General features: G+C 33.1%; 1 protein-coding gene across 1 annotated transcript; it reads right to left on the reverse strand.

The window, feature by feature from the left end:
- Positions 1-1,842: 1,842 nt before the first annotated feature.
- LOC150094216 (glycine receptor subunit alpha-2-like) lies at positions 1,843-18,798 on the reverse strand. Its single transcript, XM_090412085.1, has 4 exons — positions 18,738-18,798; positions 16,279-16,413; positions 7,326-7,687; positions 1,843-3,115 (listed from the first exon to the last, which is right to left on the reverse strand). Exons 1-4 carry the CDS (start codon positions 18,778-18,780, stop codon positions 2,957-2,959), a joined length of 699 nt encoding a protein of 232 aa, XP_090268211.1. The 5' UTR covers positions 18,781-18,798; the 3' UTR covers positions 1,843-2,956.

The raw sequence follows: 18,798 nt of genomic DNA on the forward strand, positions 1-18,798 counted from the left end.
TAGTACAGGGTGATCCAAAAGTCGCGCACATCATAAATAACTTGAATTTTGCAATATTAGTGACAAACTTTATAGAACTAAATTGCTGCAAATAAAGATTATAACCATATCTTTACAATGGCCAAAATAAATAACATTACTTAATCAAATGTTCAAAATGGCCGCCTAGTTCTTGAACGGAGGAATGATATTTTTATCAAATTGGAGGCAACTCTTTGAACCATGAAATTACCGACTACTCTGATTGTTTCAGCAATGTTGGTCTTTAGTTCATCAATTGTGGTGGGTTATTTTTATACATCTTACCTTTCAGGTAACCCCATATGAAGAAATGCGAAAGGTGACAAATCTGGCAAGCTTGGGAACCAAAGTCCTTTAGAAATCAGCCTGTTATCAAAAAAAAAAAAAAACTTTTGCAAAAAGAGTTGTTTGGTGAATCTCAAGGAGAACCACAAACTAGGTGATGATGTCTCGTACAATGCACTGCTCAATGTCTTCTCAAAGAAAATGGCTTTGACAATGCATGCGACGGCGTTCGTGCTGCACACCACACTCCGATTTTCAGAGAATTCAAGGACATTTAATTGAAAACATGAGGATTTTCCGATTACCAAATTCTGTTATTTTGACTATTGACGTATCGACTTAGGTGGAACCACGTTTCGTCACTGAAGAAGTCGTGAACTCTATTTTCTTCAACAAATGATGGAAACCACCCACAATACGCAACACATTTTTCCTTATCCGGTGGCTTCAATTCCTAAACTGAGTTTGCGCCTGCACGTAGCTGTTTGCTCAATTGGGAAAAAGGATTAAAACCTAGCTTATGAAATTTCTTGGTATCTTTAATATACTATATATCCAAGGTAAAAACTTTCTACATTTTACTCTCATCCTGAGATTTTTATTTAATAAGATCAAAGCATCTTGTGGCAACTTGTTGAGGTAAACTTTATGAGCTCTGCATTAGCTTGTCACTTTTAGGTCTGGCTGCTACTGACGAGATCTCAATAAAGGTCGAAACTGGTCTGTGTAGTGGCCCTTGCCTTTAATGCATAGCATCATACATCTCCGCAAGGGGATATGCTTTGCATTAGGGGAAATTACTAAGGAAAGTGATCGGATCTTACTCCACCTTTACCACGAGTTGCCTCAGACTTGCACTACGTACAGGCGCTAACTTGACTTACTTGTCTGTTTGCTGACTTGGGAAAAAGGATTAAAACCTAGCTTATAAAATTGCTTGGTATCTTAAATATACTATATAGCCAAGGTAAAAAACTTTCTACATATATATACATACACATACAGGGCGATCCAAAATGTCCAGATTCAATTCCTTCAATCCAGATTGAAGATGTTATCTGCACCCAGTGTGTTTTCTCGATTTACAATAGCTTTTTCATTTATGATGCCATTATACTGTTTTATAGTCTCAGTGAGTTTTAAGGCTTCAGGTTTATATGCAGCTGTAGTACAGTAACATAATCGTCTGATAATTTGCACGTTATGACAGCTACAGTATAGCTGTTTGGAGGGGCCATGTATTTATATAATCAATACTAGGATGAGATTATTGTTTTCCACTCTCTCGTCTTTTTTATACGACCCTATAGATGGGCTTAAATTATATGCTGATAGCAGATTTAGGTATTGTGCTGTGTTGCTATTTATGTTCATAATGTTTATATTTATGTCACCTATTATTATAAGGTATTCTGAGTCTCCCTCTTCTGTTTAATTCAACAAAAAACTTTATACTGCTTAAATTGATCAGTAATACCATGGTGAGATATTGCTTGCTGAGGCTACGTGTGTCATATAATGAGAAAGGATGACTTTATAATGCTTTTTATTATTTACCAATAATCACAAAACGATACAAACAATGAAAAAAAAAACGTATTTAAGAATTAAAAGGAAAATTGCTCGGATAATTCGTCAAAGCGGAAAGCACTACAACGAACAGTTACTGTTTTGTAAAACGAACGCATACGGAACGCACGCTACACACAAGCAGGAACATAAAAGGGGAGCAGTGCTCTGGAGCATGTTTTGAGTTTACTGCAGGTATAAAATAAATACACTGAGTAAAATATCACTATAATCGCATTAACGTGTGCTGTTATTGATAAATAAAGCAGACAGCCTCTTTATTAACTTCTTATTAATATCATTAAATGAAACTATAAAAATGGTTTCAAAAATAGCCAAGGTTAAATTTGAATATTAATAACTTATCCATATGTAACGATATCAAATAGTCATGCTTGAAAATACCAGGTTCGTTAAATATTGACTAAAAATAAAATTATGACAATGTAAACATAGCTGACCAAATCTCATTCGCTAAGATAAAGGAACAATTAAAAAGAAAAAAATGAATAATAAATAAATATATCAGTAAAGTGGATATTAAATCCAGCATTATATATTTTAGTAAATAAATATATCGTTATAAACGTGTTGAATCAAAACACAACGTAGGTGCAATGGTGCCAATCGAAGCGGTAGTTCGAAATCCGACCTAAATAATGTCTAAGAGATTCCCTAACAAGGTTGAATACAAACCATATTGCACGCGAAGAGGATACAGTAGTCACAATTTCAATTTGTGCTTCGGCCTTATGAAGTTCCACCATGCCACTGAACAAATGTAATGTTTAGTTGCAAATTTGATTGATATCACAAAAATTCTGTATTAGTTTAATTCGCAGTGAAAAATGAGAACTGCAGTAAAAAGTCAAAGGAATGTAGGGTTATCGAGAACTAGCAACTGTAATTAAGATAGAAACCAATTATATCTGAAGATTATTAAATCGACGAATAGTAAGGAAAGAATGACTGGCAAAAATTTATACTCATCATATCCTACAGACTTTATTAATACTCCAGAAAGTAAGTTTTCGTTCAAAATTAAGCTTGGCTATTCTTTAATAAGGACTGCACTGATAGTTCACATATATTCAATAAAGTAACTTGCACAAAGGCAAACGAAAGCGAAAGGAAACAATATTCTTGACAGTTTGTCCACCATTTCTGGAGTTATCACAAATGTACTGTTCTCTTCGCTTTTGGACATCCGATACATTGCATTGATATCAATAGGATTGATCTAAATAAAGAGAATACTTAGTGTTAGTGATTTCATTTCCAGATACTTATTAAATATTTATTTATTTATTTATTTATTTATTAGCTTCAACTTACTATCCTTTTATCATAAGTGATGTCTTAATTTTTTTCTGTCTCTCTCTCAATTTAACAGAGAAAACGATAAATGAAAAAAAAAGAGTAATATGAATAAAAGACGGGTGTAACACATTCTTAACAATATATATATATATATATATATATATAAATGTCGGGTATAGAATTAATGATATATCTTAAAAGACTAAGTTTCGCATAATAATCTTGGAATATATATTATGTATCACTGCTCTCCACTACTGAAGACAATGCTGTGCTGTTAAATTGATCGAGAATTAATTTTTATAATTTTTTGTTTAAAAAGAATACTAATTGAATTCTACACATTTGGAAAATCAATTGAGAAAATTGTCGAGAGAAGGAAAACAACTACGGTGATATTTTTCATTGTAACTCCAAAATTCAAGTAGTTTTTTTTTTTCTGTAGACTGATATTTTTAACGAATTTATGCTTCGAAGGCTCGAGTTCTATTCATTTTAGGAAAAAAAACATATCGTCTAAATGTGTAAGTTGTTGCATTTAGATATCATCATGCTGTCGATTATGTGGTGTTGAAAACAAAAACATTTTAACTGTTAATTCGAATACTTAAATACGTTAAGCCAGTGTGTAGTGGCTGCCAATATCTTTGCACACTGTTAGAAAAAGGCTAGATGTAAGGAATGAAGATTTTATAAAGTTTTGAAGAATTCTCTTTCACAGTTGCAAAATATTATACAGTATAATTTCCTCTTTATTATTATTACAAATCATGCCTCCTGGTGATATGATTTGTGGATTCTAACTCCGAACATAGCTATTAATGCTTTTGATTCTGCTGCGCATATATCTGTATATAGAACATGTGGTTTTTATCCTTAATCAGGCAAAATACCAAATATTTGGCACTTATCAGTTGCAAGGATACACACGAACTTTGGATAAAAGTATATATTATTTTTATTATTGTAGTATTACATGACAGCTGCATGAATTACCACAACTCATCGTGAGACCACCTACATTATACACATTATACCATATCCTTAACTTCCAACAAGTAAATCGCTATCAAATGCTGAAAGCAATGCAAAACCCTGCCAAGTTTCATTAATCGAATTAAAGCCAAAGAAATCATATTTTTAATATAGAACCTAACTTTGACTGTTTTATCGTTTGTCATGTCATACCATATCGCTGCATAAAAGGATTTCTATGTTAATTTGGTCAGAGCGGCAAAATCTATAATGTCAAAACGTTGCTACACTCTAAACCAGTGGTCGCCAAAGTGGTCGATATCAACCCTCAGGGGTCGATATAACATTGTTAGGGATCGATTCGGGCTCAGGGATCGATAGAAAAATATAAGACATCATTGTACGGGTAATATTTAATTCGGCTAACTTGAATTATCTCCATCCTGAATGAGAACGCAATTAAGAGTGAATCGTGGGAACAGCGATATGAATAGGACCTGTAAGATGGAGCAAGCTCATGAAAATAGTTACGGAGGCCAATCAAGTAGGCCAAAATGATACCAACAAGCGTCTTTTTTGCTTATCCTATTATAATTACGTAATAGTAAAATAGAGGGGGTCGATAAAAAGTCAAGAAACTCTTGAAGGGGTCGAGAGTCAAAGAAGTTTGGCGACCCCTGCTCTAAACAGTAGCAACGTTTTGACTATAGATTTGCCGCTGTGACCTTGATCTGCCATCGCTATTCTCTAGCTTACCAGACGCAACTCTATCAATGATTTATCATTTAATGTATTTTCCGATTGCATGAATCACTGCAGGATTTTCTGTTCATCGTGCTAACCCATAACGAATATCCTATTTTGCTTTCCTGAACTTCAATGTGGCTGGACTGGAACCGCCTCTCAAAACGCCTCTTAATTTTGACTGGAACAGAAGAGTGTTTTTCAAGATTTTCGTGAATACGATGCAAAGAATGCCAGTACAGAAAATAATTGTAGGAAAGAAAAATAGTTTTAATTATGCTTTCTATCTACTGCCATCAAGAATATACAATGACTAATTTGACTTAGTAATGCATTTCAAACACTTCGGTAAAAGAACTTCCAACATTAACACGAATGCAGGTTAATTTTTTTGCTCCATCTCCTGTTCCCCTTATTTCGATGTCGATAATGCTATGAATCGTGTCGCAAGGACAAGACAATGGTCTCTGTAATGTAAACACTACAAATTCCTTGCAGAGAGAGCGATAGATTTTCAACAGACGATACATTGAAGGAATAGATCTGATTTAGTACAAAATAAGTAATTTAAGTATTTTAAGTTTAAGATCTTGAGAAATACTAAATATAAGTATGAATAATGTGCTAAATATGTGCTTATTATTTTGATAATATAAAGCAAAAGGATCCTAAAAACTTTTCAAATCACTGGAGGATTTTTTCGTTGATATTGCACTGATAACTTAGTAATGGCAGAGTTGTTCCTTTACCAAAGGGTTTTTTTTAATCCACAAAGCTAGAAACCCACCTAGCAACACATACCATATGCATTAAAAGATAAAAAAGATAAAATTACATTTATTGGGTGGAATGGATTTGCGTGGATTGTGTAACTTGGAGTGACCTCCGTTGATTTGGTTTGGAATTCCATGGAGGTGCCATATAATAATATTGGTTTCATATATATTACTTAATTTTGTTGTCTGTAGTTCACTTGGACTTTATGGTTGTTGAGAATAATGTATATTTGATAAAATTCTATCCATTAATCTAATTATTTCTGCAAATGGGCAATAGTTTCCCATGACATGAGTTCCGTACTGAAACAACAGTGTTTCATAGGGACGGGTTGAAAACCCTTGATGTTTATCATTTATGTTAGAATTCATGACGCATGTGTTTGTGCGGATAGAGTTTTTGTTGAGTTTTATTGTTTTTGTTGGGGTTTTATTCCCTATAAAATGATGCTGTTAATTATGTTGCTTTCGTAATGTTTGCGTAATGGTGGGAAAGACACCAGGGACATAATCAAAACTTGAGTGGAATAAATGAATAGCCTTGGTTTGTGCAAAAACAAATGGCAGTTAAGGGATGATTTGTGAGCTTTGAATATCTAAGATAAAAAAGGAAGAACTCCACCTCTATCCAGTGTAACTAACTCAAATCATAAATTTATGATTTCATGAAAAAGAGGATCCTCGTTCCTTTTCATGGAACTGACCTAAGAAGGTGATAACAAAAACATCCTGTTATCGTCTACAGGCAGCTACTAACGTCAAAAAAATCACCCTGTTTCCGCTTATAAAAGATAAGTCAGGATAAGTATGCGAAAAGTGATGAATAATAAATTAAAGTAAATGAAATTATAGATAAGTAAATGAAAAATATATTGAATAAACCATTCCAGAAGCAATAATATGACTAACCGGTGTCATTCATTCTATATTCAGTGGGAATAAAATGAACATAGATGTAATGCTCATTTTATTACTTCCATAATCAATGTGTTTATATAATGTATATAAACGGGGGAGGGAAGACGAATAGCGAGGAAGATAAATGAAAATGCTAAGGTATGGATAAGAGAACTGCCATGAATGGAACAACTTAAAATAATATAAAGAAGTAATGTAGATAATGATTAGAAATAACAGTGGAAAAGTGGGTAGAAATGAAGATTTGTATCATGGTATGCTATGAAACAATATGTGAAAATAATTCAATCTAGAAAAGTATTATATGAAAGTGAAAGTAAGAGGAACAATTGCGAAATTCGGCATGTACGTTTTTGGAATTTTACATAAAATTGTAAAAAAAAAAAACGTGCTAAGATGTAAAGAAAGCTTTCATTTCAGTTTTCACTGAATTTCTTTCATTTAGCCAGCTTGGTTGGCTGAGTGTTTATCGTACCCGCTCTCCAACCAACAGGCTGCAGCTTCGAATCCCCTTGTGGGCATGGATCTTTGTGATTATCTTCAGGTGGAAAATTAATTTCACTCCCGGTGTGAGACCACCGCCCGGCTTATTGAAGGCCTGAAGTGACTTGAAAATTTCCATGTTTGGTTCCTAGAGCAAGGTTTCCTGACTATGTAAAAAATAAATTAAATATATATATATATATACATATATATTATATGAATTTTATAACTTACTTTCTGCAGTTTTACCGACTTCAAATGCAATCCAAGTTCTTTCCTCTTCTGGTTTCTTACTAATGTCATCACAACAGCATATTCGAGTAGACTACAGAACACGAATGCAATACAGCAGCTCAGCCAAATGTTGAGAGCAACGATGTAAGACACCTCGGGGAGTGCAGCTTGATACTGTTTGGTGACGATGGTTAATAGACTAGTAACACCTAGCGTTATTCTGGCCGGCACTGCGTCAGGAGGAACCCAGAAAGTCAGCATAGACATGCATACAATTAAAATTGTAGGAATATAGACGTTGATCACATAGAATCCTTCACGCCGATGTAAAGTGATGTTTGCCATAAGGTATGCGAAATATCCTGTGAAAAAATAACAGAAGCAATAGATGTGGCTTACAGTAACAGAATAATAAGTTGCATAATTTGGGAATGTACAAGTCGTTTAAAAAAAAAAGAAAATGAAACTGAAGCAAGCATCGTTTTTTCGGTGAATTTTAGAAGTCCATTTTCTGGTAAAAACCAGTTAACTCTGCGTCCGACCATAAATAGATTAAATACATGAAATACGCAAGAGCATGTATTCCACCTATTTGAATAATCCATTTGTAGTCATAATATGATGTCGTTATCTTTGCGAAAAACATTCCATAAAACTGCGTTATCTGCCACTTTTTTGTAATCTTTGCGGGTATATTGTACGGTGCTGCCCAATAAATGATATCTGACTGTAATTTTTAATGATCAACACATATCGGCATTCTTCGCCACGAAGCCATTGTCGATAACTTTGCGATAAAAATTTACTTTTCATCTCTAGTGAACAGTCAGTTCAGAAACACACTGTATTAGGGCCACGAGAATGCAGCCAAGTGCAGATATTTACTAGATCACCAAGACTGTGACAACATGGGCAATCCACATGTCAAGTTTTGAAAACCTTTTCCAAATTCCCATCGGAATTTGGGAAAAGTTTAAATTGACCTTCTGGACGTTATTATTTTTAGAAGTCATGAAATATATACCTAATATATGCACTTAGAAAAACCCAAGGGCTTTTCAGTTGTTAAAAGTTATATAAACTGAGATTATTTTCTATACCTATTTGCATAGCAATTGTCCATGTCGAGTGCGCAGATAGCAGATATGCGTAGGAAAAAAGAAGTAGAGGTTTGGCCTGAAAAACGTTGCTTTTGAGATGATGTAATGGTTTGAAATGTGAAGTATTGCAATAAAGATATCCACGTTTTGCTCGAAATTGAATTCAATTTTAGAAATCGAATCGAGAACGAGTCTAAATTACATATCAACGGATTTTTATCAGTTAACGTTTTATTAAGTCATATCTTGCTCTTGAAGTTTGCAGTTCGATATCTGATTTCGCTTTCTATGTGAGAATGGTGTTTTCTATTGTGGTGGTGGTTGTATCCTTTACGTTTCTCCATTATTGTTGTATTACTTCACAGTTCTATTCTTTAAAAAATATTACCTTTTAAATGGCTAAACACATTAGAAAGATTGTGAGTTTTTGATAAGTGAAATATTTTATCTGAACTCTTTTGCGCATGTAGTACACATCTACAGTAATCCCCTATTTACAATTTTTATTCGCAATATATTCTCTAATTCTCTGTGATACCTTAAAAATCGAAAAAACATGGAAATGACGTTGAATGTGTAAATCAAAGATCAGATGCAGAAAACAATCTCTTCAGTTCCTAATCATATAAAAAGGCAAAAAAATGCATCTACGAATCTGGTGAAAGCAGTAGATTTTTGTTAGCCAGCAAAGCTAGTTCGAAACTTCAACAACATGAAGCTTGTTGGTGAATCTGTGTCAGCAGCTTTCGCTGGTGCAGAAAATTTTCCTGATGAAATAAGAAATTTAATTATGGATAAAGGAGTTCTACCTGAACAAGTATTTAATGTCGATGTTTTGGGAAAAAAATGTCTTACAGAACTTACCCAATAAAAAGCGCTATCTTCTAAGCGATGTGCTCCTGTATTCGAGGCTACCTACGATTGTCTCACTCTGTTGTTGTGTATAAACGCTAATAGCTACATTGATCAAACAGATGATCATGTATAATTAATTAACCCACGCGCATTAACAAGTTAAAATTAAAAACACCTCCCGTTATTTTAATAAAAGCCCAATAAAATTGGCCGGTAACAGCTTCAACTTTTTAAACAGTAATTGCTTTCTGCATGAAGTGGAACTTATCTTTAAAATCTTTGTCATTCAGAGTTCGTCTTCTAACAACTGATAATACCCCAGGAAATCCAAAGAATATAATGTCTGACTATCCAAATCTTAAAATTTTTCTTACCACTAAATACATCACATTTACAACCACTTGGCAGTGATTGCCGATTTTTTTTTATTTTTATTTATTTATTTATTATTATTGTAAGCTTCATATTCTAGTACAAATTTTTGACAATCATATGTGTAACCTAAGAGCAACAGCTCGTCCAGGTTACGATGTATAAAGTTACAAAAAGGTATGTAATGCATTATCATTATATACACATATGTACATTCATATGATATACATATTACATATTATTATAATATAATAACATAATAAAATCATAGGAAACATGCTAATATGTACAAAGAAAGTTGCATAATATTAATTAGGAACAAAATAAAACAAAGTAGTTAAATGACATTTAAATTTTTTACATTTTACACCTGAAACAGGATCTTTTTAATACCAATATACAAAATCCAATCATTTATGATATTATTCTGAACAGAGGTTCCTCATTTTTATGTGAAAATAAATATTCTTTTATTCAAGTTTTGTATGTTTTGGGTTAGTTTCGTTTCTTATTAAAGGCAGTGTTGAATATTTTTGGCGCTAAATAAGTTTGATGTTTGTGTATTGCTTCTTTATTTGCTTTAGGAACTATATATTTTAGGCCTTTATGTCTACTAAGGAAAGCATCTTGTTTGATATTTACGTATTCGTTGTCGTTTTTATGAGCAGTACTGCCCTATAGGCATATAAATATCTAAGGGATAGTACATTTAGTATGGTGTATTTATTACATATTGCAGCCTTTGTGTTTCTTTCTAGTTAAGATTTGAATTACTTAATGTTTACTTTAATGAATTAAAAACCTATTACGTTACTAGAACCTTTATTTACCAGCCAGTAAATGAAATGGAGTCAAACTGAACTGAAAAGTTGGAAAACTTACAATATTGATGACTTTCTGATCAACATAATGGTGTATCTTAAAGAGGAGATAAAAGAATCTATATTATCAGAAATAGTGGCACGAAGTGATTAATGACAGAATAGTCTCCAACAGGTACGATGTGGTAATCGAGATCGTAACAATCGTTAAAGGAATAGAAAGCAAGGGATTTCAAAACAGAGAGAAGATAGTCACTCAGAAATTTATTTTTTCACACTGGAGGAGAGATCACCTTTGTAAAGCTGGAGGATTTAGTAACAAGGTCGAGTAAGAACCAGAATGATCTTAAGAGCAAGTGCTTGTCGTTATCAGAATGGAATTTAACAATAAATCCTTAAATGGCATTTTCACATTATCCAGACCACGTTTTGTTCAAGTGTTTGAGTTCGATCCAAATATGGAGAGAAGCATTAAATCTAAAAGCGAAAGAATTTCATGAACAACTTGAAAAAGAAATAAACATACTATAAAAGCTATTTCACCTCATCAAGCACATTAAGAACCGATAATCAATGGAGTTCATGGGGGGGGGGATATATCACACCATGAATATGAGGTTAAATTTCATATGAAGTTGAAAAGAGCATCATATTCAAAACTTTAACATTTCATTTTTTCAGGTTATAAGCTTGATAAATAGAACTATTAATCCTATTCTTGCACAAAAACAATCAAGCTTAAAAATATACAATATTTATACTTTACCAATTGAAAATTATACAAATATATGCCCCAACTACGGACCATCCAGATGAAGAGATAGAAGATTTCTATGAAACATTAGAATCCACATTCAATAATTCTAAAGAATTCTACATAATTATAATGGGTGACTTTAACCCTGAGATTGGAAGCAGAGATGACCATCTGAACTCCATCGGTAAATTTGGATTTGGACAGAGGAATGAAAGAGGAGAAAGACTTATTGAATTTTCAGAAGATAGACTTGGAGAAGCCCAAATGGACAAACTTACAATGGAATAGACTTCATCCTCTCCAACAGAAGATATATAATAAATAATAAAGAAGTGTTTAATATATTTAATACAGGAAGTGACCACAGACTAGTAAAGGCAAAAGTATGGATCAACAAAAAATGGGAACGGAATAAGCTCATAAGAAAAAAGTCCAATTTAGTGAATCTACAGAACCTCTACCACAATAAAAGCTGTTATAGAGAATCACTCAAAAATGAACTAAAAAAGTTAAACACAGCTACTACCATCGATTATGCTAATGTTAACAATATTAACAAAATCTATCTTGAATTGTTCACTAGAAATAGGAGGTGTAAAAAGGCACCAAAGAGAGTAAAAATTAAGACAGGAAACCTTAGATCTCATGAAGAAAAGAAGAGATATAAAAAGAGATTTGAATGACACCAATAAAATAGAATATGCGGAAATTTGTAAAACTATACGTAAAAGGATGAAACATGAATCTAGATCGTATAATATAGGAAAATTAAAGAAACAATAGAAAACAATGGTAATATGAAGGTCTTAAGACGAGCATTATCAGTTGTAACAAAGGAAATAGCTGCTGTAAGAGGAAAAAATGGTGAACTTATAAAAAATAAAGATGCAATAATCAAAAGAATTCAGGAATTTTATAGTGAACTCTATGAAGACAAAGACCGGGACATCCGAGAATTATCTATGGATAACTCGAGTGAGGAAGAACATGATGCCCCTGAGATCTTACAAGGTGAAGTGGAAATGGCACTCCGGCAAATGAAGAATGGAAAGGCCCCAGGAGAAGATGGAATTATGGTAGACTTTTTAAAACTGGGAGGAAGCCCTGTCATCAAACAGCTGATTAATTCTTTAATAAACGCCTGAAACAGAGAAAAATTCCAGAAAATTGGAACAATTCGCTTCTAACATTAAATTTTAAAAAGGGCAATAAGGAAGAAATTAAAAACTACAGATCTATAAGCCTACTCCCCACCATATATAAAGTCTTCACAAAAATTATAAATAATAGAATAAACTCTAAACTAGAGGGAATGCAATCCTGTGAACAAGCTGGATTTAGAAAGAATTACAATACTTTGGACCATATTCACACATTAATACAGCTCATTGAAAAATCAATTGAATACAATAAACCCTTATATCTGACCTATATAGACTATGAAAAAGCATTTGACTCAGTTAAAACATCTGCAACACTAAAAGAACTTGAAACCCAGGGACCTGAGAAACCATATATTGAAACACTAAAACATATTTACAGTAATGCAACTTCTGTAATTAAATTATATAAAAACAGTGAAAAGTTCTGAATACAAAAAGACATCCGGCAAAGTGACACCATATCTCCCAAATTATTTACAGCTGCACTAGAGGAAGTCTTTAGAAGCCTTGTTTGGGAAACAAAAGGAATAAACATAAATGGAGAAATGCTGCATCATCTGAAATTTGCAGATGATATTGTCCTAATAGCAGATAATCTTGAAGATCTGGAAGAAAGGCTAAATCAGCTAAATAAAGCCTCCAGAGTAATTGGATTAAAAATAAATAGAGAAAAAACAAAAATAATGATGAATAAATATATTAACCATAGAACTGTCAAAGTTGAAAACCATGAAATAGAACAAGTTACTTCATGTGTATATTTGAGTCAATTGTTCTCCTTTGAGGAGTGCCAAAGAAAAGAGATTGAACGAAGAATTCACCTTTGGATGGATGGCTTATGGGAAAATGAGAGACATATTCAGAAGTGACATCCCTATGATTCTAAAAAGGAAAGTTTTAGACCAGTGCATACTTCCTGTCCTAACATATGGAGGAGAAACATGGACTTTAGCAGAAGCTCTAAACAAAAAGCTGAGAACAAAACAACATCGCATGGAAAGAAGTATGCTAAAAATAACATTAAGAGATAGGAAGACAAATACCTGGATAAGATTTCAATCAGGTGTCATGGATATTGTAAAATACATTAAACAGGCTAAGTGGAGATGGGCTGACCATATTGTCAGATACAGTGACGGGAGATGGGGAGACCAATGGATGGAGCAAAACAAAGAGGAAGACCGAGATGAAGGTGGAGGGATGAACTGGAACAAATTGCAGGAGTGAGATGGATGGAAGAGGCAGAAAACCGAGTGATCTGGAAAATCATGGGGGAGACCTTCGTCCAGCAGTGGACGGAATCAAAAGGTTGAAGAAGAAGAAGATACTTTAGCAGTACCTACATTATTATATTGGCAGAGAAATTTGGACAATTAATAAACAAAATAAACAAAGAATAAAAACGACTAAAATGAGATCCATGAGAAGAATTGCAGAAATCATATTATTAGACCGAAAAGAAATATATATATTTTTAAAGGAACTATAAATAAAATCAATAGAAGAAAAACTAAAACAAGAATTGGATATAATATGTAACCTGAATGGCCAATACTTGATATCCTAAACAATTTATAACTGGGAAGAGAAGGCCAGGTAGACCTCAGAATAGGCTATTATTAGATTAGTAATTAGACCGAAACAGAACATAATGTCTTTATATGTATTTAGTGTTATGATGATGATGACCATACATATGTATTTCGTTATACATATAACACATAAATAGCATTTGTTTTTCTTTTAAACTTCATACTGTACTTTGAAAGGTAATTCCTATTTTTTTATCTGGCACCAAATCTCGCTATTCGTATTGTCCATATTCACAGCCTTTCTTGGAAATCATGGCGAATAACGATGAATTGATATACTTGACAATTTTTGCTAGATTTTTAGTAGAGAAAAGGTTATCAAATGGCATGTTTTGGTTTAACCAATAAAAACGCAATTTGGTTAGTTTTATCCCAAATGGCAAGCCCATTTACATTCGTTCAGTATCCACTTAGTAGATATTTAGTAATACTTACTAATTAGATATATATTTAATAATAAAAATTTATTAGCAATCATTTGGTAATGAATGTCAAGTGCGTTATTAAGCAATAATAATAGCAGCAATGACCAGGTGATAAAACTCACCTCTCATCTAAACATTCCTTATTATGTTAACATTATTCGTACCACTTTCCTGGAAACGTTTACTTAGATTTTCCTGTAGGGAAGCTTATCCGTCTCTATATGTGACCGACTCACTCGCCTTCAATTAAAAAACAGTTTCACCGAAACTGTTTTTATTTGGATCGTACCACACACATTCATTCTCCGTTATTACTTTGAACAAGCAGTTCTATTGTTTTTAATATAATATAATATCATATAATTTCTAATATTTTAAATATCACACCACATAGCCACTTGGTTTTGCTTCCATTCTTCAAGAGCTAGATGAAATATAAATTTATGAGCATGCCGAATAATGTAGGTCTTCTATGGTCCATTATTTCATGAAGCAATACAGCTGTTAGGTAAATGCTTGCGCTTTTTCGAAATTCTCATTTCACTTGTATTTTTCATTGTTCTTTTCATCTTTCCTTTTCATCCTTTATTTCTAAAATATTATTTGCGATATTTTGAAAGGGATCCCATTTACCAAGTGAAAGAACTCAATATTTCATTTCATTAAAAAAAAAAAAAAAAAAAACATGGGAACTTGTTCATCGTTTTGTTTCGAATCACATTATTTAGAAAATTACAGAATCCAATTAAACAGTGGAGTAAGTAAATGTTTTCAGGAAGTCGTACAAATAATGGTAACACTCAGCAAACTGCTCGTATGAAATGTTAGCATTTATGCTGATATTTCATAACTGAAACAAGAGTGTCGCCGCTCTGAAAGGTTATGAACCTCAGTTTTTAAACTTTTCAGAATATTTTTACTTAAGAAGTTTAATTTTTTATAAATCTACTAATATTTTAGTTATACATTTGTTATATTAATGGTGTCCGCGCGGTTAGCCGAGTGGCTATGCGCTTCGCAACCGTATACCTGGGAAGGAGTGTCCTATATTCAATTCCCGTCGACGACATGAGGAGTTTAAGGATCTTTCTCAACCATAGCCAAGTTAGCTAGTCTTGGGCGTGGACAGGAAGGATTTTTAATCCCCATTTTATTGGGGTTTTTCATCCCTCAAACCGGCCCCTTGAACACACAGGCTAATATATACTACTTAATCCCTCATTAGGAGGGCTCAACCAGTGCTAAGGGGCGGTCGAGGAACGGGGACACCCCACCCACACGAATAAATAAATAAAATATTTTAATAGTGAAACATTTTGTTATAAAATATTATTAATAAAAAATATTAATATACAAATAAAACTGTAAAAACAACCAAATGCAATATTTTTACATTTCCGTCGCCCTTTCTTGATGTGTGTATATGTAAACGTTCTAGTATGTGTCGTATTTAAATGATGGTACCGTATATATGGCGTACGCCCTTAAAAACTTGCACAAATTTGATTTTAAACTTTTTTAAAAAAAATTAAGCCTCATATTCATTACATATAAGATAAAAAATCAGCCTACTCATTTTTTTTTCACAGTTTATATTCAGTATACGTCAGTTACATCAAAAAAAAAAGGGAAAAATTACTCACCCAATTTCTTCCCATGATATCCCACATATTTCAGTTTCATCATAAACATAAACCAAAACAAAATGACCAAAATTTCATGATGTAAACAGTCGCAGTATAAAAAGAGCCTTTTTCGCTCTTTAAAAAAAGCAACTTAATACAAATAATACTTTCTAACAACATTTAATTGTTCGGTTGAAAGCATCTCAGGCTAGTGAGTTATCGGCAATATAAGTGCTATCTTACCTACACTATAAGCAACTCTGTCAGCTTTAGTCTTAATATTTGTGACTTCAAATTGGGGGAGACTGATATGATTACTGAAACGCAGAGATTTCTTCTTTTTCCACTTTAAATCCATATCGTCTACAGTATGCGACACTGAAAACGTAAACAGATATAGGAAATATTTAACTTACACTGTTAATAAATTATAATATTTCTGAAAAAAAAGTTTCTGAATGAAAACATGACTTTCCTGCGCTAAAAATCGACAAATTCGAGAAGAGTCTGAAAAAGCCTAGAAAAAGCTTCTCTAGGCCACAACTAAAAATGGAACTTCTTACGACCCTTTCCTACTGATCTAGCATCATGAATTACCACAAGACTGCACAGGTATAGCGATTTCATTAAGTAAATATTGATCTCATTGGTAAAGCGGACAGTACATCTATTCTCCAACTAACAGGCTGTAGGTTCGAATCCCAAGGTGGGTAAGAATGCCTGTAAATATATTCTGGGTGTTAGATGAATTTTATCGCCGTATGCAAGACCACCATTCTGCTGAATACAAACTACTCGCTTATTCCAAATCATTGGCATTACCAAAAGTCTGAAATTTGGTTGAATCAAATTAAGTTCATAAGACCAGCAGTAATAATGAGGAGAGACACTTTTCTTTTTTTTGTATATATATATTGGGATTCTATTTCACACCAAGTAAGGAAAACGTTCTATTCTTCACGTAATCATCCAAACGATGAAGACGTGGCGAAACTTAATACCTATAAACGAAACAAACCACCAGCATACCCAGCAAAGGTTGGTCGATTGGTAGAGCCTCCGCTACTAATGGCTCAGCGAAAAGCTAAGCAAATTTGACCGCTGTTAGTAGTTGAAAGGCACAATCGTTGGATGCTGTTGGCACACTCTCCCTCGATGAATATTTGGACTCCCTGGAGGTTTCACATAATAATAACAAAAGAAACCGGTGCTTGGTAGAGTTTCGATGTTTTAAATGTGACATAATAATTTTCAAACTATCTCTGCATGTATTGGGGAATTATCAAGACTAGTTAAATGAATCTAATCTTTTAGTGTTACTAACTGATGTTAAAATAATTTAAGGACAAGTATTTACGTATTTGCATATTTTTTATCTGTGGTGTTACATGGAGAAGGGCTTAAAATGTTACAAAATATGCCACATCATATAAGCCATTTTCCCCTTAAGATAGTGTTTTCCTTTAAGAATATTATTGAAACTGATAGACAAAATATAGATCCCATAAGAAGAAAAACATGTGGTCTAGTCGATTTCCATTTATTTTTAATTCTATTATAAAAGTTCTAAAGCATGTGCTTCCTCTATTATGTGCGTTTATTTTCCTTTTAATATCGATAAATTTACTTTTCTTTCTTTTCATGTTATACATGAATATTTTTGAAATATTTATTCATATGGATTTTCAAAATATTCAATGTACAGTTTTTATATTAATTAACTAAATATAAGGCGTATCTGATGTAAAACGTAACCAAGTTCAAGAGTGTGTGTGTGTGTGTGTGTGTGTGTGTGTGTGTGTGTGTGTGTGTGTGTGTGTGTGTGTGTGTGTGTGTGTGTGTGTGTGTGTGTGTGTGTGTGTGTGTGTGCGTGCGCGTGCGTGAGTGGGCGGCGCGTTTGCCTGTTGCGTTTTGTTTTGTTTCCTACATGCTCCATTGCATACAGTGCATATATTACACGTAGCTTCCAAGTACTGATCAACATTTATATTTATATTTTTGTATCAATATTCATGTTTACATTTAAATTTTTACATCTATATTACGTAATTCGACCTTTACATCCATTTTTTATATTTATATTTTTATGTATACATATAAAAATATATGTAACATATATCTACACTATATAATTCACACAATATCAATAATTTATGTTACATTACAATTTATTTATTTATTTATTCGTGTGGAGTTTCCTACCTTTTTCTACCTCGTCCCTATTGGGTCTATGTCGGGCTTTCCTTTGGATTCAATTAAGACTCCACCGTTATTAATACTTTTCATTTTTATGATTCCGATTTTGATTTTTCTTGGGTCTATTTTTTTATTTTATGATATTTTTGGTTTCTTTGCTGTTTAGTTGAGCTATCGGTTTCACTATTAATTTATAGCAATGATTGTTTTCAGATTCGCCTTTGTTTTTAGCGTTGTTTTAATGACTTGTGAGTATAGCTGAGTAGGCTGAACTAAGTTTGCCTGTTCCTGCTTGTTTGTAGTAGACTTCAGTGGCAGCAATGGGGACTGGGGGGGGGGGGGGCTGCTAGCTTTGCTATAGCAGTTAATCCTATTATGAGAGGGGACGTCTTTAATGTTAATTGATCAATGGATACAGTCTGACAAGCAGTATTCGGTCCAAAAGGATAGAATAAAAAAATCACTCATACACTTAGAATTTAAATACTGTGGAGTAAATTACTCACTGTTAGAAAGAGCCTTGTACGAGCTATCAATCAGTACTATCATAGATACATCCAGATTTCC

The sequence above is a fragment of the Typopeltis vanoorti genome, chromosome 22, assembly GCF_054136105.1.
Source record: "Typopeltis vanoorti isolate ZY-2024b chromosome 22, IOZ_Tvanoo_1.0, whole genome shotgun sequence".
Lineage (NCBI taxonomy): Eukaryota > Metazoa > Arthropoda > Arachnida > Uropygi > Thelyphonidae > Typopeltis > Typopeltis vanoorti.